Genomic DNA, 23,331 nt, shown 5'->3' on the forward strand with positions numbered 1-23,331 from the left:
CCGTAAAGGATTTATAATAAATAACTAAATTTTAAGAAATATAAAAGCAAAAATTGAGGGAAAAGGGAAAAGAACTAAAAAACATTTTTGTTTTGGACGGCCGATAATTTGTAATCCCTTTTTATTATGATACGATAATAATATCAAAGAAAAGAGTAACAATAACTAAAATTCAAAGCAAACAAATCAAAAACCCAACAAAATAAAACTAACACAGGTTCACAAGAGCAACAAAATAAAATCGCCTTAGCCTCAACATAAAAAAAAAGTAGATACATATCTGATATTACCGTCTCCATAAAAATAAATGAAAGGACGAATTTAGATCGATGGATAAAATAGTGGTCACCCAACCCTAAACATGGAGGAAGACTAAAATCGCGGTATCCCTAGCAAAAACTAGCATGGTCCCCAGGTTTACTATAGCCAAAATCGGCCATTTTGGCTATGGACTATGGAGACCAACATCGTGGTCTTTGGCTTTGGCATTTACTGCGACTCGACTCTTAACGACTCCGTTATCATGGCTCACACAGTTCTTCAGAGTCAACTCTGGCTAACTGTATCACTTAGTTTTAGTTAGTTAAACAGGCCAGGGTCGACTCAGACTAAACTGAATACTAATACTAATACCGCTGCCTAAGTCATCATTCATAGTATAGTCATCATCATAATCATAAGTCAGAAAACATAAAAATAAAAAGCGATTCGACTCTGACTCGATTCATTGAACTAATAACAGGAAGTTTTATAATGCTTACCTCTGTGGAAATGGATACTGGCATATCTTGATTAGCGTGTCAACTATATCCAGCTCTTTTGACTTTTGCTCCTGTTGAAGTTTTCTTATGAGGGGTATGGCTGTTTTGGCAAGTTCCCATTGTCCGAGGAAAACATTATTACAGAAGAATTTCAGCAAATCCCTTTCTCCATCGTGCCATAATGTATTGTCATGGTCCTCAAGCACCTCTCTGAAGGTGCCAAGTTGAGCCATACTAAAGAAAATATTGTATTTCTAGATTTTTTTTCACATGATGTACTTTCGATTTTGGATGTTTACAATCTACACCCATTTCACTGGTGTCAATGGCATCGCCATTTTGATTGATATCACGTGCCAGGTCTTTGACTTCTAAAAATGGCTAGCCCAATCCCTATACGTCTTTCATACGGTACTGTTTTGTTTTATGACCAATCAGAATCGGTGGTACATGCAGCGGGAAGTTCGAAGGTTACATTACAGTTGTGGAAGTGGAAAACAATATTTTCCATGTTGGTAGTATGTAACCAAATGACTTTGGATTGTTGAATTGTGCATAAACAACATTAAAATAAGAGTGGTTAAAACTGTCGGTGATATTCTGTCTCCGATTAATTCTGGAATTATAAAATCCGTCACCGAGACTCATCAAGTCTGAGCTTGCCCTTGGTAACCACAGACGCTTATGTCCATGAAGAGTTGTCCACCTTGACTCTTTCTTTCTTCACTTCTCTTCCACTTTTCATTTTCATTGTGACATTGTGAGGTGAAGTTTAAGTTCATGAGTTTACTAGAGGTCTACATGGTCATGATGGAAACATTGCTTCTCCCATAAAGCATAGCTTGAAAGAAATGACAAAGTATTTGTTGCAGGATCGATTTTCGCCCCCCAACTCCAACATATTCAAATCACTTTCTGACCACAATGATATTAACGATAGACGTCTATGCCTTTTTGTTTGAGACTTGCCCTTTGAATTTCCAATCAACTGTCAAATTATGCGTAGATTCCTAAAACCCCACCATATTAATGGATAAAGAATCAAGTATCAATTATCATTACGATGATAAGGACAACCTCAGAAACAACCGGCCAAATAGGCCGGTGAGTCGACTGAAATTAGCAGCAGACGATGACCAATTGAAAGGAGACCAAGGCCAACGATCTGCAGAGAATGATTCTTTTCGGAACCCCGTGGCTTCCCTCAAAACGTGAGTCTTTATTGACAGACTGAATGTGTCACTCCCCCCAAAAAATCAAGCAACTTCAACAATGTTGTAAAATAACGCTAACATTGATAAGTTCATGGTGCAAACCAAATGCTTTTTAATTTCTATTTTTATCATAAGGAGTCAAGGTTCATAACTAATCTCAGGAAATTTCAAAATCATCTGCAATTTAAAAAATTAGAACAAAATCAAGCATTGATGAGTCGAAGAAAACATTTTCAAGAATTTTGTCTGATTATATTACATATTATTATAATTATAAGGTTAGTTGCAAAATATATAATGATACAGTCAACAAGCCACAACAGAGTCAATTTTTAAAAAACAAAACACATGCATTTAAAATTATTTTGCATTTAAACTCTTATGGCTGACCATTACTGACTGATTTCCATTAGTTCTCAAAATTTTAAATATTGTCATGATGTTTTTTTGTGGATATTGCTCTATATAAATGCTTGAGCGATTGTTACAAAGTGCACAGTATAATATATGTATGTAAAGGTTCATATGTGTGTGGCGGAATAGATAGTATTTTGAGTGTATAATTTTCCTTCTCATTTCTGAAAATCAGACCACGGATGCCTTTAAGTCTTGATGACTTTGAAGTTATTTCAACTATTGGAACTGGCTCATATGGAACATGTAAAAAGATCAGGAGAAAGAATGACGGGAAGGTATATTTAAATATAAAAGCAAATTAAAAGAAACAAATCTAAGCTTGATTTTTGAGTGAGAGCGTATGATATATTTTCACTGATAAGGATGGATGCAATCATTATTTTCTGTCACTAGATAATGTTCTCAATTACTGTTTAATTTATTTTCATTGTTGATTTACCACAGTTTATTTCTTATATAGTTGAAACATTTTTCATATATTGTCTATTCATAGTGAATTTGAAAACATGTTTGAAACTTAGATTGAGCTATTCCTCTCAAATTGAAGGGTACCCTTTGATTGATAAAATTGAATGCTTAAATGACAAAATCTGATATTTGTCATTTTGAATTGACCATACCTCTCTCCCCCCCCCCCCCCCCCCCTCCCTCCCTCCCTAACTCTTCTGTCATAATTTTACCTTGAATTAAATTTTTTCCAATATAATCTTTATTTTTTGTTTTTATTTTTTTTTTTTCACAATTTCTCTGCCTGGTTTCCCCCAATTTGATACCGTTTGTAGGTGATGTAGGATGGGAGTTACATTCCAGGTTATTAGATTATGTATTTCAGCAATTTTTTAATGCCCCAATGTTTCAGACTTAACAATAAAGAGGGCTTGATCTGTTAAACCCATTTTCTTTTGAAGTAAGTTGGAATAGTGTACTTGTACTTGTTGATCAAACAATAGAAATAAAAAGGATGTCTCTGTAAATTATTGTACTTTTATTTTTATTTTTATTTTTTTTAGATCATGGTTTGGAAGGAAATGGACTATGGATCCATGACAGATTCAGAGAAACAGATGTTAGTATCAGAGGTTAACCTCCTTCGTGAGTTACGCCATCAACACATTGTAAGGTACTATGACCGAATAATTGACAGAGTGAGGGCTGTCATCTATGTCATCATGGAATATTGCCAAGGCGGAGATCTAGCAACTATCATTGCTAAGAATCGGAAAGAAGGGTGTGTGTAACATAGAGATGGATATTGTAATAAGCATTCATTATTTGATTAGAGTCTGTAAAGGTTGATAGTGAGAGCATACATAAACTGATGTTGTCTCTTCAATGCTGGGAGTAGTTGACAGTATAGTTGGAACAACTATTATCGAAGGTTACTAAACTTTGATTTATTTTGTAAAGGTGATCTCGTCATTTGCTGAAGATGGAAATGGGCCCAAAACGTTATGTGTCATGTATTTTCTTTTTTTATTGAGGCTGGTATAATCATTTTCATTCTCCCTATGGTCTATTACTGTAGAAAATGTAATATTTACTTTAATCTCTGGTAAAGCTTATTTTATCATACACAGATAATTTTCAATGTCAGTTTTGATAACTCAAGATTTTAATTTTTTTTTTTTTTATAGTAGGTAGCCCAACCCTTGAAAGACAATAAGAGTTATTTATTTTGTAAGATTTTGTTTATGTTTAATGTCTATGTGTTTTCTTTCAGGAGTCATGTTGATGAAGACTTTGCTTGGAAAATACTCATTCAAACCACCTTAGCCTTAAAAGAATGTCATAGGAGAAAGAATGGTAAAGCCGTCTTGCATCGTGATCTAAAACCAGCGAATGTGTTTCTTGATGCAGAGTCCAATGTCAAGCTTGGGGATTTTGGATTGGCTCGGGTGTTGCAGCATGAAAGTAGCTTTGCTCAAACTTATGTTGGAACACCTTATTACATGTCTCCTGTAAGTTTCAAAAGATGTCATATATACCTTGTTGTTTTATTTCTTTTATAAAGTTAACTTTCAGTTAAATATGAGAAATTCCAAATGAATAGTCACAACTAAGATAATGTTATAAATAATTTTGCCTTGGGATTTTCCTCTGTCTTATTTTTCAATTAACAAGGAAATATCAGTTTTGCCTCAGGTAGAAGTCATTAATTCATATGATGATGATGATAATGTATACACTTATATAGCTAAAATCGCATGATTACAAAAGAGTGATTGCTTAGAAGATATTATACAGGACATGGAAAAATCCGAACAAGTTTTGAAATAGTTAAATATACTTTAAAGTGTGTGTGTGTGTGTGTGTGAGAGAGAGAGAGAGAGAGAGAGAGAGAGAGAGAGAGAGAGAGAGAGAGAGAGAGAGAGAGAGAGAGAGCAAATTTTCAGTGTTGAAAATGCATTTTAGACTTTTTGTTTACAAATACTTTAACAATAAAGTACAGAGAAGGCTTGTTTCTATTTCCGATGACAACAAAGAGAAAAGTCTACCAGAACACAAATGAAACGTGCTTATAGTTATGATACTTGACAATTTGGTTCTCTCTCTATCCAACATCATGATGGGTAACATCGCTTGTGATAATTATCTTTATTTTCATGCTTGCACACAAACACACATACACACACACACAGACACGTCAGAGAGAGATTCCCCTCAGACACACTCATTTTAAAAAACACAGGACAAATGTTATGTAACAGTAATATTGATATTTAAAACAGAGCTAATAATTGCCTCAGACATCTCTTTAAAACCACACCACTGATGAAGGAAAAGACTTTCGAGTACTGGACGAGTTTCTGCAAACACAATTGTTTTGAAGAGTTCTTCCATCTTCTACTCATCCTCTCACTCCTCCCCTTACCCTCTTCCTCCTCAACCTTTTCTACCCCCTTGTCCTTTTCCATCTTCTCCTCTTATAGAGTGCAGCGTTTTATATTTCAGGAACTCGTAAACAACATGTCATACAATGAGAAATCAGACATCTGGTCACTTGGGTGTATGTTGTACGAGTTATGTGCCTTGGCTCCACCATTTGTGGCTTCTAACCAAAGTGATCTCAACAGAAAAATCAGAATTGGGGATTTTCCAAAACTGCCTGAGAAATACTACTCTTCGGATTTAGATTTCGTCATTCGGAAAATGATTCAAGTTGAGGTAAAATAAAGAATAATGACATAGATACTGCCACGCATTTGTTGTTTTTTTTTTGGTTCAAATCTTCATGTTTCAGAGTTTGGCTGCTTTTTCAAAAGCAGTGATTTTAGTAATATACTAACATAATCAATTAGTTTTTATGGTTTTTGATTATAGTGTTATGACTCTTGAATACCAATATCTTTGCATTCTTATTACATAGAATTTGCATTTCATTTTATCTTGTTTATTTGGTAAAACCTTTTGTAATCATGCTCTTTTCTCTATTCTCTACTGCTCTTTGTAGTAGTAGAAGTAGTAGTAGTAGTAGTAGCAGTAGTGGTAGTAGTGGCAGCAGCAATAATATTACTCGTGCTATAAGAATATTTCATGATTATATAAATCTTATGTAAACAAATCTCATTGTACATTGTAAAAAATCATTATCGTCATGTCGTATCTTATGTTGATTCATTAAATGTGAATTATTTGAGTTGTACCAAGGACTTTTTTTGTTTTTGTTTTTGGAAACGTAATAATGATTGTGATGGTGGTAGTGATAATGGTAATGGAGATAGTAGTGATGGTGGTGGTAGTAATGATGATGGTAATATTATTATTGCTATTATTATTAGTGTTATTATTAATATTATTATTATTATTATTATTGTTATTGTTATTATTGTTACTATTATTGTTGTTGTTATTATTACTATTATTATTTTTTTTTTTTATTGTACGTATTGGTGGTATTATGATTGTTGTATTTTTTTATGATTATTAGTGGTATCAGTTTATATTTTTCGTTCCATTTACAATTTTTTTTCCACTTTCATGTATGTTGTCATCAAATTGTGTGATTTATTGGCGAAAGCCTAAGATTGAATAAACTTTGAAACTTTTTGTTTTTAAAGGTTTCTAAAAGGCCTAGTATAGATGCCATTCTTGTTGATCCAATTGTTCAACGAAAGCAACTAACTGCATTAAACAAAGGTGCTGATGGCAAACACTGTGTCAAGTCAACCCTCAACTCGTCGTGGAATAAACATCATGATAATGTATTGGAAATTAGATGGGATGAGGTGAAGGCCAAGATGAAACAGCTAGAACTGAAAGAGAAAGAATTAGAAAGTATGTTGTAATAGTGGTAAAGATCTGAACAAGTGTGTATGAATATGAAAGGTGCCAGACAAAGCAAGATAGAAAAATATAAGAAAAAAAACATCCCAAAGAATCAATCTACCTCAGCTGGGGTAGACTGATTTTTTGAGATGTTTTTTTTTTCTTGTATTTTTCTTTTCTTGGTTTGTCTGGCACTTTTCATATACACTTGTTCAGATCTTTATCTTACTCTTACACTAGTGCCTGCTCCCTAGTTTCTTAATTTAATAAAAGTGGTACTGAGTCTTTTGCCTATTTGTACGCACTCATTTATTTATTTTTGTGTGGGAAGGGGAAGGCTGTGTATGGATGTGTTGTTATTGTCATGATGAACACAATTGACTTCCATTTATTCCAAAATTTGTAAATACCCAAATATTTTTTTATTTTATTGCTTAGCAGAGTGGAATACTAAACATGAAACAATAATAAACTCAAGTGTATAAATTTTGCGATGCAGTCAATTGACTTTTCAATGGTGTCTGTAATAAGCTTTTATTTTTATACAAACTATAAGAAGATTATACTGTCCCTCTTTTCTGTTGTTCAGTAGTTGAGCAAAATAAAATTAAATATAATATAACAGTAACTGAATGTTTGTATTCTGTCTTCATATTTTGACTCTATAAATATAATTTTCGTTTATCCAGAAACCTTTATACATGATTTGATTTAATATTTCAGGCAGAGAGAGGAGTGTTACTTTAAGGGAAAAACTAGCAGAGGACAAGATGAAAAGGTAAGTGGGAAGTAAAAACCACCAATGATAATTCTGAATGTACGATAATTAAAAAATAGTTGACCCCACTGAATAGTAGCAAGAGTAAGACAAAAAAAAAAAAAATGGCGCAATTAACCAAAGTTGCCATTCATTGGCTGAAAGATTGAGCCTAATTATTTACAGTTACTCAAGTGCTGAACAAGTAATCAATGTGAGCTTTTTAGGTCTGTTGAAATAAAGCCATGATGTTGTGCTATATCATAATTTCTGTCACATATGGATTAGTTAGTGTATTTGTATGTTCCATTGTTCTTGTTTTAGATAGATTCATCTTTGTTGCAAAAGATGTCCCACCATGCCATAATGGCTGCAAATTTTCATTGTTTCTAGTTTAAATTACCTGTTAGGTACTTGTTTGTAACTTCTAACACTGTTACAATATATATATATATTATACATATATATATATATATATATATATATATATATATATATATATATATATATATATATTATATATATATATATATATCACTGCACACAACCATGTACACGCGAGTCAAGTAGATTTATGTATGTAAAGTGTGTTACTCAAAAGCACAACACTGAATGAGTCTTTTGAGACCATTGGCACTCATCTAGTCACTGACCAGACTCATTGCCACAGGACATTGTTCTTGGCAAGACACCCAACGTCTAGCCATTTACACTTAGTCTCAAGGTCAAAGAATTTCCTCTTAGAACGGTAAAGAAAAAAAAGTCCTTCAGATCCATTGGCTCCAAAGAGCCGGAGACTTCCCCTTGTTTTGAAGACTGAGATTTAATGTAAACTTTTCTTGCTATCCTTTAGACAGGGTGCTTGTGTATTACAACGTACTTTCCACCAGATCTGATAAACATAGTTATGTCAATATTTGGAAACATTTTTAAGCTCTGAGCTTTACACTAGTACAATGTATAAGTTGGCAATAACAATAAGACTGTAAAGGATAAGTTACAATTATTTAAATATATTGTTTAATTGAAGGGCCATGGAACTCTATCAGAAGTACAAGCATGATACAGAGGCTGCCATCACTCCTCGTACTGCAAGCTCAGCCTTCATGCGGTCTCCATCACCAGGTATGAAAAGAGCAACTCATGTACGCCCTGCTGTATGTGTAGCCCCATCAGTTCGTATCAATAATGACCCTAAAGAAGTTAACCCTGTGGCCTCTAAAGTCTTTCCAAAATCCTCTCGTCAGTTTAGATATAATTAGTGACTGTAGCTTTATAATCTTATCCTTTGTTACAACATGCAATCTAGTGGACATAGTGTGCTCTGTGATGTGAAAATAATCAGTGTTAATGCATTTTGTGTATTTTGTTTTTGATGTTCCGGTTTTGTTCGTGGCAATTATATAAATATTTGATTTTTTTTTTGATTTTTTCCTTTTTTTCTATATATATATTCGATTTTCCTTAAATAGGATTGTTACCAATGAAAGAAAGCGCATTTAAACATGGCCTCAAATTATGACGTTTGAATATTGCTTAGGAATTGATGGGCAAATGACTACAGAAGCTAATGTCCACATATATAATTCATATACAGTAGAAGCTACTTCTTAATCCATTCGAGGCTTATGTAGTTTTTGCTACATTTTGCACTGAAGTTAACAAAATTAATTCATTTTTAGCAAATACAGGAATAATCAGTTCCCATTAGTTTTTCTCAATTGAATAATGAAAGCTAATGTTAAATTTGAAAGTCTGACACCAAAAGAATAGCGTGAAAGAAATGTGGACAAAGATAAACTTTTTTTTTTTTTCATTTTGAGAAGCTGTTTTTGCTTTTTTATTCATGCCAGTTTTTCAGTGTTAGGGTCATTTGTTATTATTTGATCCCAGAGAGATAGATGAAAGCTAAATCATGTTTATGATTTTTTGAAGTGCTGAATGATATTGTGTCAAAATTGTTCTGAATTCTAAAAATTTGGCCAAGATTAAACCTTTTCCGACAAAATTGCTAAAAAGATTTACATTTGATTTATTATATCTCACTATAAATCTGTTGTATCTCTTATCCGTTAATTGTTCTTTTTAAAACGTGTTTGCATAAGCAAAAACCAAATATGGCCCCATAACCATTGTAACAGCTAGTAACAAAATTTCATATTCAAATTCAAAGGTTTATTTTTAGACAATTGCCAATATAACTCAAACAAGAATATAATATTTTCAATCAAATCAAATCAGGAAAATCAATAACAAAGCAAAGAAAACAATAATAATATAATTAAAATAATAAAATACAGTTATTTAAAATTTATTTAATAGATTAACTGTTTAAAAGGTTGAATTATAAATTAATAATCAAATAAAATCATTTTGTTTTAAAACAAAAAAAATAACTGTGTAATTTAGTCACATTATTTCACTTAAGGAGTTGCTTTGATGCATGTGTGATCATTCGTAGTCATGCTAACGCGAGATCCTCAATTGAAGTTTTCACATTTAATTAATTTATTTCTAACTTGTTTACTTAGGGTGGTTGGAAACTGAAACTGTCATTGCATTTCTACTTCTTTCTCTGTAGTTTATATTTTCTTTGTTCCTCTTTTCTTTGGCCTTTTTGCTACCAAAAACACTATCTTGTATAAAAGATGGTGTGAATGGCATTATCTTTATATATTATTTCAATGAAAGATTTACCTGTCCAATAAATAGTTTATATTATTTTTATTTATTAATTTCGACAAAAAAATCCCCCAAACAATCGTCAGTTTGTTGATATAGTGGATTTGAAAATTGAAAACATGTAACTTGATTTAAAAATACAAATCTATTCTACCAAAACCTTTGGAATTTTCTCCCAATTTACACGAAAGTGTCAGTGTATCAAATTACATTAATGGAAACTACCTTCCCCCTAAAAAAAATAAATAAAATTATTCAGTATCAAATTTTATGATTTAAAAAAAAATTATTTCATATAATAATCAGAATTTGTATATCTGTAGACTCAATTAATTCAATGTAATTCAAAGGAGATCCACACTTGATAAAATCGAGACATCGTTTCATATTCCATATTCATTGTATTGCTTTATGACTGATGTTGGTGTATATGGTTTTTCTTGATGCAACTATGTCTGCTTCACATTTGTTTGCTTCCTGTGGTGTGTGCATATTCAATTGCTTTGCATTGCATGCTCTTGTATTATTCATATTCAATCTAGTCTAGATGTGTAATGGTAATATTGATGATTTCATTCATATTCTTTTTCTGTATTATATCTTAATATAAAAATTAAGTTCAAAGCGTAATGCTTTTTGAACTATTTTTCTTGTTTTCAAAACATATTAATATTTTGCTTTTAAAGATGTTTCTGAAAGACAGTTATTTAACTTACATTTATTAAATTCTCCCAATATGTAGAACTTCAGAACCATAAGCCATGGACACGGATTTTATTCAGGTTTCTGTAGTGTGAAACAGACAATAGCAATAGCTTGCTACCCTTAGGATAGGATGCTAGTCTAACAGACTGAGACACCCAATCACTGCTGTGTGGACTGACGAATCAGAAAAAAATCTCGACTGCACCATGGATTGATCTCAGTCCCGTAGCGTGTGAACTGTGTTCTCTACCAATTGAGCTGAACTTGCTATATATTCAGTTATTGCACTTTGAGATGTTTGGTTCCTGTAAAGCACTCAAAAAGTTTCATTTATTATTATTATTATTATTATTATTATTATTATTATTATTATTGAAAGCTTGAAAATATTTTAATGCTGTTTGTTGTTAAGGACGTTCAAGACTTGATTATACATGATGATGAGAAAAAAATTGGCTTCTTGAACGTTTCATTCAGATTATCACTTGTGTTATTTTGCTGGAATTTACTTTTATTTATTGTTCTACTATGTAGCTATATCTTTAAAAAATCAAAGAACAAAATATCATGCACCGAATTTATCTAAAATGATAGTGCTTGCAAGTTAAGATATAGGGAGTGTGACAATGAATGGAAATCAAGCCTTAACAATTCATGAAATTGAATGAATTACTTAACAAATGAACTTTTGATGTGAGCTCAATAAATTGAAAACAAAATTAAAACTTTATTTTTCATAAAGACCAAGATACTGTCATTATTATATCAATGATAATGGTTAATATTAAGACACGATGGGCCTATGTACTCTACATTTACATAATAAAAACAAAGGGGCCAGTACTGATTCCTGTTTAGTTTGTTTGTTTTTTTACTTCTGAACCTTTTGTCTACCCTGGAATAGTTAGGTAAATGAATCCATTAGATTTAATGAAAAGTACTTTGCGATAAAACTAGCATGGTATCTTAAAGATAGTAGTGTTCAATTTATATACAATTTCATAACGTGTGAAATGGAATGCGACTTCCAGGGAAATTAATTCATTGTATTCTAATCGTGCTTTGGAGGTCGTAAGGAACATATGCTATGTCTTCTGATAACATAAAGGGAAAGAAAACCACATGAAGCTGTAATCTATATACCGATACATAAAATTCAAATACATTGCCTAAGAGTAAGTGCTCTTTGTGTAGATAGAGCTGCCTTCTAAGATTCAAATTCCTTTATATTTTTCCCACAACTATTTGATTCATATGTTTGAAAGAATGTTTATTATGGGATTGATCACAATGGATTAGAGATTATCTATCCTTAAAATGGCGATTATTTTTTTTTTATTACAGCTGGGACTGGGGATAATTTCTTCATGCATTTAACAACTCAAAACCTACAAAGTGTTTGAAAATATTTTAAAAATTGAAAATTGAAGAAATTGAAGAAAAGTTTGTTGAGATTGTGGATGTTGAACTTTAATTTTTCTGCAATATATTTCCCATATTATCTGCAGATCAGGACGAGTGTCCTGTCCACCAAAGTAAACATTTTTCTTGACACCCCTCATCAATGCAATACAAAGATCACTGTATTTCTATAACTAAGTAATGTGCCCCAATACATACGTTTTATTATTGATTGTCTTTAGGAGTGGGTTTCCTACATATTATTTAATTGTTCCATACATTTCAATGTGCCATAATTGATAAGGCAGCAATGTATAATGAAGGCCCATGAGTCTGATCTCATTTATCTTTTTTTTTTAATGTTCAAGCATGTTAGTGGATTTGTTTTGCTGTATGCTCTTTTTAACTAAACTAAATTTTCTCTTGTTCTATTTGAACTTATTAAATTTGATATTTTTCAAATATATTATTATCTACTTTAGTAATAAAGGTCTACATTTTCACAATGGATTCTTTCTTTTGTTCTCTACTTATTTTTATTGTTTTATTTTTCAATAGATATATCTCACTCACTACCTGTAATCCAGCTCTTTTTCCTGCAAAAACATTTATATTTTTTGACGATTGAGTAATAAAATGATCCACTGATTTATAAACATAAACATTCTTTTCAAATTATTCAACCTTAAGAAACGTGCATTTGCCACACAGTGCTGACTAATATTTAATCATTTATGCAGGCACAAACTTCTTGTTTGTTTATTCATCTCAAATAATTGCTATTCATTACTCTTTTTCACTTGACTCGACCGCATCTTTGAATTATAAGACTGAAATGAAAAAGGGAGATAAGAAGGAAATTTTGCACAACTGTGAAATGGCATTGCCAACCCAAGGGTTGCCACTGCAATAAAATCAGAGCAACTGTAATAGTAAAGCTTGTTTATTGGCTGTGTTGATTATCATAGAAATGGCAAATGCAATTCATTTAAGAAAAGTATCACTATGCATCATATTATGTGCAAGATATTTAATCTCTGGCTCGCAATATGGGTAAGTTTTTTGTTTTACAAATCCTATCATTAGTTGCATACTTATCAAATATTTATTGTTTAGATTCAAATTTTATCTTATTTCAATGCACATTTTTCTTTATATATTATATTTGTTACTAACACGCATTATTAAATTGTGCCAAAATCATTTATTTTGAAATCTCCATTTTAAAAAAAGCATCTGACTATAATCTAGGAAAAATGACATTAACCTCTATTGGCTATATGTAACCAAAAATAGCCAGGGAAGCCCCTAATCTTCTTTTTTGAATAATAGAGATCAACTCTTGCTTTCGTCCTATTCCTTACACCTTTTGTCCTTTTTCATGTAGTTTTCAATTTTGGGTCTGAATATTTGATTCGCTTGGATCCTCATTTTAGGTCTTTTGCAAAGAGAGTGATAAACAGACGACTGTATACACTTTTGGAAATATCTTTACGTGTCAAAATTATTTATCGTAATTAGGTTTTGATGGGTTTGATATGTATACATATTAATTATAATGATTTGATTAGCCTTTTTGTTGGGTGTCTTTGTCTCAAAGTATATCTTTTGTGGAGTCCCAGACTAGACATATTCAAAGATCACTTTTGGGATTCACATCTGTTCTGTGTTCTAGTCCTACTACTATCGATACATTTTTATCAAATACAAATATTAGTTAAATAAGCAAATTCCCTTTATTCATCCCATTGGGGAAATTTGTCTTTAGGGTCTATTCCAAGGAAAGACAAATAACCCAGGCATCAGGCGCAGTGTAGCGCCACAAATTTTAATTCATTGTTCTACTAATGCCTCAGTACAAATTTGTATTCAGTCATTGTTATTTCAGTGCATGTTCACAAATGCTTCTATATTAACATTTCATTCCAATTATGCCTGTGATTGAATTACACCCATGAAATGTTTGATAGTGTGACTCAACAAGTACACTCAATTACAGTACAAGAACATTTGAATCATCTGTTAATAAGTGTTATTGATTTTTAACCATTTGTTTGCAAAATATCAAGTTAGACTAACTATGCTGCTGATGTAGATAAAAACCAATAAATCAGGCTTTATTTCATCAAAGACATCTCATGATTTAGGATATTCGATTGCAATTAAATATTTTAACAAAATTTACTTCCTCTGCACTTTTTAACCAATACATTTTATAAAAATTCAATATTTGTTAAATTATTTTCCTTTACTTTTCATTTTTCTTGGCAGCTTGACCGTTATAGCAGATAGACATCAGTTGTTATTTTGGTTTCTTTGCTTTTTTATTTTTACAGGATGTATTCAAACATAAGAAAGAAAAGAAAAAAATAAATGTACAGACTAATACTTTTTCATCTTAAGAATCAGATTTTCACATGAAGTCGGAAACAATTGTTGAAGGTGTGCACCATATTGATTTCAACATATTGAGGTTGTCCTCTGAATATTAGGCAATTTCCTTGGCAGTCATTGGTTGATAATTTCTCATTTTCATTAGATATCGGTTATCTTTGCTGCTGAATATCATTGGCTGATAATTTCTTCTTTTTGTTTACTACATATTGATTATGGTCGTTATCTCTGTTTTTGTTTCATTGACCTTGATATTCCATTGATTTAAAATGCTTACTATAACAGGAATATAATGCTTCGGCTCCAGTATAGGATCAACTGTTAAATCTACAGCATCTGCATGAATAAGGTTAGGAGTGAACCTTGGTAGTTTTTATCGTATTTCTTTGAGTATTGCTTCCAGATATATGTGTAACGGTTTAGATAAGGCTATCTCCCTGCAGCGTTATATGCGTTGTTCTAATATAATTGGTGATTCTTTGCCTGGTTTAAATGTAGGAAATTTGTTAGTCAATAACATTGTAATCAATTGAATGTGGTCTTTTTCAAGGAATCTTTCCAAAATTATCTAATATTCTCTACATATTGTGTTCAAAACTTTACTAATATTCAATGAATTATGAACTCTTTTTTGCATTTTTGAGTTGTAGCTTTACCATCCATGTGCCCATACCCTGTCACTTGTGGCTATCTTTTCGAAATTCAGTCTGAGATGGTGATAAATATTCTGAAACAATTGATCGCATTTTTCTCAAAGTAATCTTTCTAGGCAGTTATTTTAAGATGGAGAAGAGGATGATTCTTGATATGTATGTTGTAATCATTTGAGTGTATTTCCTCAAGAATTCTCCACTTTTGTCTCTGTGAGCCTTTTGAGTTTTCTCAGGCTGGAATCTTGGAATCTATTCATGTTTACTCAATTTGAACTATGGTATTTCCTTTTGCCTCATTTTCTCTTGAGTGTTGCATGTGTGCGTGTGTGTATATGTGTGTGTGTGTGTGTGTGTGTGCGTGTGTCTTTGCTGCCATCATGATCTAAAACTTAAACAGTTTCAAAGCATTATTAATCTAAAAACCAGCAAACAAATTTTTCCCAGTAATGAGAAAGAAAAGACCCACCAACTAATATTTAACTCCTCAGAAATAGCAATAATGCAAAGCAGCACTGTCATTTTTTAAAAAATATGTGCTGATGTGTGACCATAATAGTTATCAGTAGAAACAAATGTATTTTCAAATGAGGAAAAGAATCTTAGGATGATTTTTGTTTTTGTTTGTTTGCTTGTTTGTGCTATATTTGCTTAATTCCATCTTGACAGCAGAGGCCATGTATATTAGACATTGTAATTTCCTTAAGCGATCAATGATTAAAATTTGTCTTCTTAATCAATTTTAAACCATAATAATTACAGTGTTGAAACAATAAAGATTTATAAAAAAGAAAAAAAATGACATTACGTTACATAGTGCAATATGGTTTGCTGTTTTCATTTAATACCCTAATATTTTTTCCCCAGATGACAGTCTTTTTTCTTCACGCCATTCCTGTCTCTCAAAAGGCAGTCGGGATCCAGACTCCCCCAAGAAGCATGTCACGTTTCACGATTATCTCAATGGAAAAGAGAATTTAAGACAAAAGTCAGCATATTCAGGTCTCATGTTAAATACATATACAGGTTTGTATGGAAAGGAAGACGCTTTCACAAGAGACCTAGCAGCAAGAAATGACATAACAGAAAGATTCTTTAAAGACAAATTACGGATCGGAGCATTCAGGTCACATGACAGAGAAACATCCAAAGTGACCTCTTCGAATTTGTTGTATTTCAGATGAAATTCAAGAAACTAGTCTAGATATTACCAATTTGATTATTTATATTCCATTTAGTAATTGACATAACATGTTTTCTCAGATGATGGGTAATTTGTTATAATTGTTGCATTTTCAAGGCTTTTGAATTCTTATTGAAGGGTAAAGCTTCAGTGATGATATTTGGTTTTATTTGATCATTACTGGAAACTAAAAGTGCCTTTTACCAACTAAGATTAAGCCATTCTGAAAGATGTCTGATATTGATCATTTATGGCAGAACTGATGACTTTCAAACTTTTTACTGGTTGTTTATGGAGTGTGTTTAGTTGTGCGTTGAATTCGCTTAGTATTATTTATTGTAAAATGCAATTTTGAAAATTTATGATATCAATTTTCTCTGGACTTAATCAATTATTTATTCTTTATTTTTGTATTTTGAATATTGGCTTCAAATTTCTAAATTGTGTAGTATGCTTAGAATAGTCCTATAAGGACGTTTGACTAAATGGCCCAATTTTTAGGGAAGGAGAAGGGGATACTTGAAGTAGACTCTAATGAATAAATAAGAATAAATGTCTTTTAGGCAGGCGGTCAATAGAAGCACAGTAAGCACTGCTTACCCAAGGCTACAAATACCTTGCCTAGACAATCTTTAAACTGATTCATAAGTCTAACTCCATTCTCGCTATTTTAGAGACGAATCCAAAATAATTAATTATAGTAGTAATAATCTAATACTAATAGATGAAGAGAAGCAAGTCTTATAATGCTTTCGTGGCTTCTCCAGTCTCGACCTGACGTGGGAATAGAGAAAAGGAGAGAGTGGGGCAAATGCTCGACTTCAAACCTATTAATAGAGACAAACATACTGTATCTCTGCTTCTGATGACCACTGTTTACCAACTTTGAAGGCCAGGACCCGAAATGTCAACCTTTTTAATGGCAATATTATAGTATTTTCTAAGCATTAGCGTGTGCTTATGTTTCCAAGAATTTCATAAAAAGTGAAGTGAGAAGGCGTAGCTTGGGCAATTTATGGGATTGGTGTGTGTGTGTGTGTGTGTGTGTGTGTGTGTGTGTGTGTGTGTGCAAATGTGTGTGATAGTATGTTTTCTGAGCATTGGTTGTGTTGATTTGTGTTTGTGTTGTGAAGTCTTAATTATCTTTTTAATGAATTATTGTAGATGCCTCGTCGTTAGCACTGATTGGACTATTGTTTTATTCTTAACTGTGGGACATGTGGATTGTGAATGTTAAGCAAGCATAACTTTATGGTTTTTATAATAATATGAGACACAAATTATTCTTGTCCAGGAATAATTCACCAAAGGTGCCTGCTTTTAAGGGTGATGGCACTGAATCAAAATCAATTTATAACGAAGGATCAATTACAATTTCAAGATAAGGTCAGATCTTCGATTAAACCTATTATTTGTCATTGCTGATCTCAATTCTGTTTAATACACACACAAACTTACTTTATTACATACACATATACACACACACACACAAACACACAAGTAGAAGGCCTACATAAATGTTTAAAAATAAAAAGCAACACGTAAAATTCAACATAGAAATGAATAATCAGGAATGATTGGAAAAAAAAATCAGAGAAATTCATCTGTATACTTACTTATCCGAACCAGCAACCAGCTGAGCTCTAGCCCATCATCAAAAAAATTTTTTTTTAATAAATAAAAAGGAAAACAAATCAAAGGCAACCAAAGGATGCTTACCATCTTAAGCTTGGGTGAAGACATTAGAGCATGGCTTTCAGAGAGTTGTACAGAGCCGAGCAGGATCTTGATTGCTGCAATTATCACTTTGCTCGATTTAAGTTCTGTTGCAAGGACAGTTTCTTCATCATGAATTACCAGAATCAGACTTTCTTGTGATGCCGATGCCAGCAACAATCGGGTTGACAGATGTTTTGCTGCTGATTTCAGAATTTTAATGCTAAATGACTGTTTTCTGATTTTGATTTCATTAGAAGTAGAAGGTTAAGATTTTGAAAAAAAAATAAATGTCTTGTTCTGGGCATTGTGGCACTTATTATTTATAGGAGGCGGTCAGTAAAAAAAAAAAAAATCAGGACTTCGATATTGATTTAATATAAGCCGTATTATCTGTGCTGCTCATATGATTATTGTTTGATATTTTGTTTTTGTCTTCTCTTTTCGTTCTTTTTTTTTTGGGAGGTGGGGGGGGGGGGGGGGGGGGGGGAGAACAGAAGGGTGTGAGCCCAATTATTTCTATATTTTCTTCGTTTCAATTTTATGAAAATTTCAATACAAAATAAGAATGTAACATAATTAACATAATTATTGTACTCTAAGGATAATATCATAATATCATGTTTTAACTTATTTTGTCTTTTAATTTTTACAGTACAGTGATATTATACCTTTGTCCATTTTTGGGTCAGCTGCCATAGATGATAATTATTCATATTTTAGCTACTAAAATTTTTTATTCAAGTTCAATAAAGAAAAGAAATCCATTTTATGCATTTCCATTTCATTTATTACTTGATTGCTATCAATGTGGGAAGACCTTCTCAATTAATGGAAGTGTGTTTTTTTTACATCCCATTGTGCGCAGGTCACTTGCTATGTCTTCTTTCCTCCTATATGTTTTCCAACGTGCTTTCTTTGTTTAGTTTTGTCTCACATTGTGGTCAGGTCACTTGCTGTGTATTCTATCCCCTTATATTCTGTTTTCCCAAGTCTTTGTCTTGGAATGGGATTGCTTGGTTTTGTCCTGGGTCGTGTCGGAGTCCTTAGCTGAGAGGGATACAGTCAAATGTTTTGGGAGATGATTTATCCCTTGTAAATTACTTCTCTGTTATGTATTGTTAGTTATGTTTTCTGTTTAGGATCTAAACATTCGAGAGTATTCCTCTTAGAGGGATCCTGTGGTGGGGTCTGGATGAGACTTTTATGTCTGGGTGGGGTTCCTGACCTCCCATAGTGGGCAGGGGGGGTACATACTGTGTCTTCTATCCCCTGATATATGTTTTCCAACATGCATTCTGTCTTTGTCTTGGGATGAGATTACTTGGTTTTGTCCTGGCCCTGGCCGGAGTCCTAGCTGGGAGGGAAACAGTCAAATGCATAGTTATTGTTTTGGGAGATGATATTTTTTGTAAGCATTTGAGTGTATTCCTCTTTGTTGGATTTTGTGCTTGTGTCCGGATGAGACTTATAGGTGATCTCAAACTAAGTACATTGGTGGTATGCTCTTGGAATCTACATCTGATCCCTATTTGTTCCCAGTTCCCCTATGTCTTACTTTTTCTACGGTGCTTTAATTGTAATTCTATAACTTTTTTTACTTTACCATTTTCTTCCTTTTTACTGGCGCTGACTGGGTGGGGTTCCTACCTCTCATAGTGGGCAGGGAGCTACTTATTGTGTCTTCTATCCCCCTATATCTGTTTTCCAACTTGCATTCCGTCTTTGTCTTGGAATGAGATTGCTTGGTTTTGTACTGACCCTGGTGGGGGTCCTGGCTGGGAGGGAGACAGTCAAATGCATAGTTATTGTTTTGGGAGATGATATTTTTTTCCTTGTAAATCATCTCTCTGTTATGTATTATTATATTTATAATGTAGGCATTTGAGTGTGTTCCTCTTAGTGGGGGCCGTGCTTGTGTCCAGATGAGACTTATTGGTGATCTCAAACTAAGTACATTGATGGTAGGTATGCCCTTGGAATCTACATCTGATCCCTATTTGTTCCCAGTTCTCCTTTGTCTTACTTTTTCTTGGATGCTTTAATTGTAAATCTAGAACTTTTTACTATCCCATTTTCTTCCTTTTTACTGGCGCTGATATAACCTTAATGTGTTGCAAGCGCCGTAAAACCCTCAAAACAAAACAACAAACACTGGCGCTGATATAACCTTAATGTATTGCAAGCGCCGTAAAACTCTAAAAAAACAAAAAACAGACTTTTATGTGATCTTAATCTTAAACTAAATTCATTGTGTGCTCTTATCTATAGCTGTTCCATATTGGAACCACTCCCCTTTGTCTTACTTTTTCTTGGGTACTTTTACTTGTATATATAGATTTTTTTCATGGTCCCATTTTCTTCATTTTTACTGGCACAAAAATTACCTAACGTATAGCAAGCTCCATAAAACCCTTTAAAACAAACAACTTGGTTTTTTTCCTGGCCCTGGCTGGAGTCCTTGGCTATGCATATGAGAGAAACAGTCAAATGTATAATTATAGTTTTGGGAGAGGATAATTTTCCTTGTAAATCATCTCTCTGCTATTTTTTTGTTTTAAATGTGCAGCACAGAAATATCGAACAAGTCGAGACTGGACCTATTTGTTTGAGATTTCTGTGTTTTCGATATGTCCCTGTTGGGTATTTTACGAAGAATAATGCGAGGGATGTAACTGTGGGTGGTTTTGATAAGCTCTCAGTGAGTCTCATCATAATGTGAGGTGACGTTTAGTGCATCTTATACTTGAGCTTGAGCTTTTATATGGTGCAATATCCACTAAACATGCTCAAAGCGCTGTACAAAGTGTGGTCTAATTCAGAGGTGGAATAAGTTTTAACTATGCATGCACTGCAGACAAGTGCATTATATTGACAACATTGGTTAAACTTAAACCTAAAGCACAGCCTGGTAGAGGTAGCCGACCGAGGCATCCCAGTCCGATGCGAAAGGCTCATATAAGTCAGGTATGTCAGTACGATAATAAGACAAAGCCAGGACATGATTATACACCCAGCATACAAATCCAGTATCTTATGACTATCTCCCTCGCACTGGCACTTCTCCTCTCACCCCACCCCCCAATCGCTTGCTTGATTTTATATATATAACAGTAGCAGTAACAGCCTCAGGCCATAACTGCCTTACTAAAAGTCTCCCACTGGTATTGGTACACATTTAGTTAGAATTGAGTGAGGTGTCGTATGCTGGGTGGGGTTCCTCGACCTCCCATAGTGGGCAGGCAGGTACTTGCTGTTTTCTTCTATCCCCCTGTATCTGTTTTCCAATTGCTTTCTGTCTTTGTCTTGGGATGAGATTACTTGGTTTTCTCCTGATCCTGGCCAAAGTCCTTGACTGGGAGGGAAACAGTCGAATGTATAATTATAGTTTTGGGAGATATTTTTTTCCTTGTAAATCATCTCTCTGTTATGTACTGTTATTTTTTAACATATGATTTTGGATCTTGTGCTGGTGTCTGGTTGAGACTTTTAGGTGATCTCAAACTAAGTACACTGATATTGATAGTGTGCTCTTGGAATCTAAATCTGTTCCCTATTTGAACCATTCCCCTTTGTCTTATGTTGTCTTCAAGTCCTGTTTGTACATCAAGAATGTCTTTACTGTCCAATTTTCTTCCTTTTTACTGGCACTGATATGACCTAAATGTGTTGCAAGCGCCGTAAAACCCTTAAAAACATAAAAACAAAAACAAGGTGTTTGCATGCTTAAGACATTAACACACCTAATCCTAACGTCACATTGAGAGTGATGGCAGCTTTTGTTTCCGTTTAATACAATCATGAGCAAAAGAATTTTATCAACAAACACGAAAGTGAATGATGTTTAGTTTGTTCGAGATTCCATGTTGAGTTCTGAAAGTATTCAAGAATTTTGAGTTGCAAGAACTATGAAAATAGAGGGATTACCTGCCATCTGCATTTTTTGCCAAATTGGGACCTAAAATTTGCCCCAAAAAAACCCCCAAAATTTGCCAAAAAGACCAAAATTTGCCAAGGAAAACTAAGATTTTTTGACGAAACGATCCATGACTGAAGTTGGAAGTGTAAGTGACTCGATTTATTTGACTTGAGCAATGAAATGACTGTGAATAGAATTGTTACAAAGATTTTAAAGGATCATTATCCATAGAGAGTAGCTTCCCTTGGTTTGGGCCCAGGCAAAGCTGCAACATTTCTAAAATTTTCGCACTTTTTTTTTTGTTAATTTGTTTTAGTTTTAGCTTCTTTTTTTTCCCCAAAATTTGCCACACGATTTGCCAATTTTCCCAAAATTTGCCACGATTTGCCAATTTTTGCGGATCGCCCTGATATTTGCGGCCGCAAAAATGCAGATGAGAGGATTACAAAGGGAAATTAAGACATTCGGAATTTCCATGATTTCAAGATTTGCATGTTTGATATTTCAGTGCTGCACTGCATAATGATTTGTTAACATTTGATTGTGTTCCTCATAGTGCGATCCTAAGCTTATGCTTGGAGGAGACATAGGTGATCTCAAACTTAATACACTGATACTTAATTGTGCTCCTGAAATCTTCATCTGTTCCCCTTTTGAACCATTCCCCTTTGTCTTACCTTTCTTGTATGCTTTTAATTGTAAATACACTGTATGGAAGTTTTGACGATTCCATTTTCTTTCTTTTTAATGGTGTTGAAATTTAAATGCATCACACATGTAAAACCCTTAAAAACAAAAATTAATGGAAATGCATTTGCTTCTTCAAGGCTGATCATATTGCATACTGACCAATGTTGCTTCAATCAAAGGTGAACTGTCAAATTTTCACATTTTCAGTTTGGTATGTGGTTTCCCTATAAACAGAAATTCCCTTATATCTCTGAATCCCTTTGATTTGGTTCCTCTGTTATTTTTCTGGGACTAAACATATTTGATTTTGCCTGGATCTGGCTGGGATTATCTCGCATCTTTCTTGCAATGGTATCCCATCCATCCCTCTATAATTATTTTTTGGATGGAAACCTCCCAAGAGAAGCGTAACTCAGAAATTTTATATCGGCTCCCAAGGTGGGCAGGAGGTCAATTGATGTTATCTATCCCCCTTTGTGTTTTCTGAGTTGCTTTCTGTCCTTGTCTTGAGATTGGATTACTTGGCTTTGTCCTGGCCCTTGCTTGAGTCCTTGGCTGCGAGGGAAACAGCCACTC

The 23,331-nt window shown here is 33.3% G+C and overlaps 2 protein-coding genes across 8 annotated transcripts in view; one reads left to right on the forward strand and one right to left on the reverse strand.

Annotated features, from left to right (window-relative positions):
- Window positions 1–1,114, reverse strand: part of LOC144975106 (uncharacterized) — a 64,261-nt gene extending 63,147 nt beyond the window's left edge. For 3 of the 5 annotated variants that reach the window (XM_078918878.1, XM_078918859.1, XM_078918840.1), the window contains exon 1: window positions 762–1,106. In XM_078918878.1, the coding sequence (XP_078775004.1) occupies window positions 762–994 (233 nt within the window). In that variant the 5' untranslated portion in view covers window positions 995–1,106. Of the gene's footprint in view, window positions 1–761 lie in introns of all 5 variants that reach the window. The other 2 variants (XM_078918869.1, XM_078918849.1) reach the window with 1 other exon arrangement.
- The window catches only part of LOC144975126 (serine/threonine-protein kinase Nek2-like), a 21,797-nt gene extending 2,884 nt beyond the window's left edge, over window positions 1–18,913 (forward strand). The window contains exons 1-9 of one of the 3 annotated variants that reach the window (XM_078918891.1): window positions 1,194–1,972; window positions 2,565–2,667; window positions 3,403–3,620; window positions 4,113–4,350; window positions 5,345–5,557; window positions 6,451–6,667; window positions 7,382–7,436; window positions 8,446–8,540; window positions 16,115–18,913. In XM_078918891.1, the coding sequence (XP_078775017.1) occupies window positions 1,791–1,972; window positions 2,565–2,667; window positions 3,403–3,620; window positions 4,113–4,350; window positions 5,345–5,557; window positions 6,451–6,667; window positions 7,382–7,436; window positions 8,446–8,540; window positions 16,115–16,431 (1,638 nt within the window). In that variant the 5' untranslated portion in view covers window positions 1,194–1,790 and the 3' untranslated portion in view covers window positions 16,432–18,913. Of the gene's footprint in view, window positions 1–1,193; window positions 1,973–2,564; window positions 2,668–3,402; window positions 3,621–4,112; window positions 4,351–5,344; window positions 5,558–6,450; window positions 6,668–7,381; window positions 7,437–8,445; window positions 8,541–16,114 lie in introns of those variants that run through there. The other 2 variants (XM_078918901.1, XM_078918909.1) reach the window with 2 other exon arrangements.
- The last annotated feature ends 4,418 nt before the right edge of the window (window positions 18,914–23,331 follow it).

The sequence above is a fragment of the Berghia stephanieae genome, chromosome 1, assembly GCF_034508935.2.
Source record: "Berghia stephanieae isolate SIO BIC M18660-M18661 chromosome 1, UCSD_Bste_1.3, whole genome shotgun sequence".
NCBI lineage: Eukaryota > Metazoa > Mollusca > Gastropoda > Nudibranchia > Aeolidiidae > Berghia > Berghia stephanieae.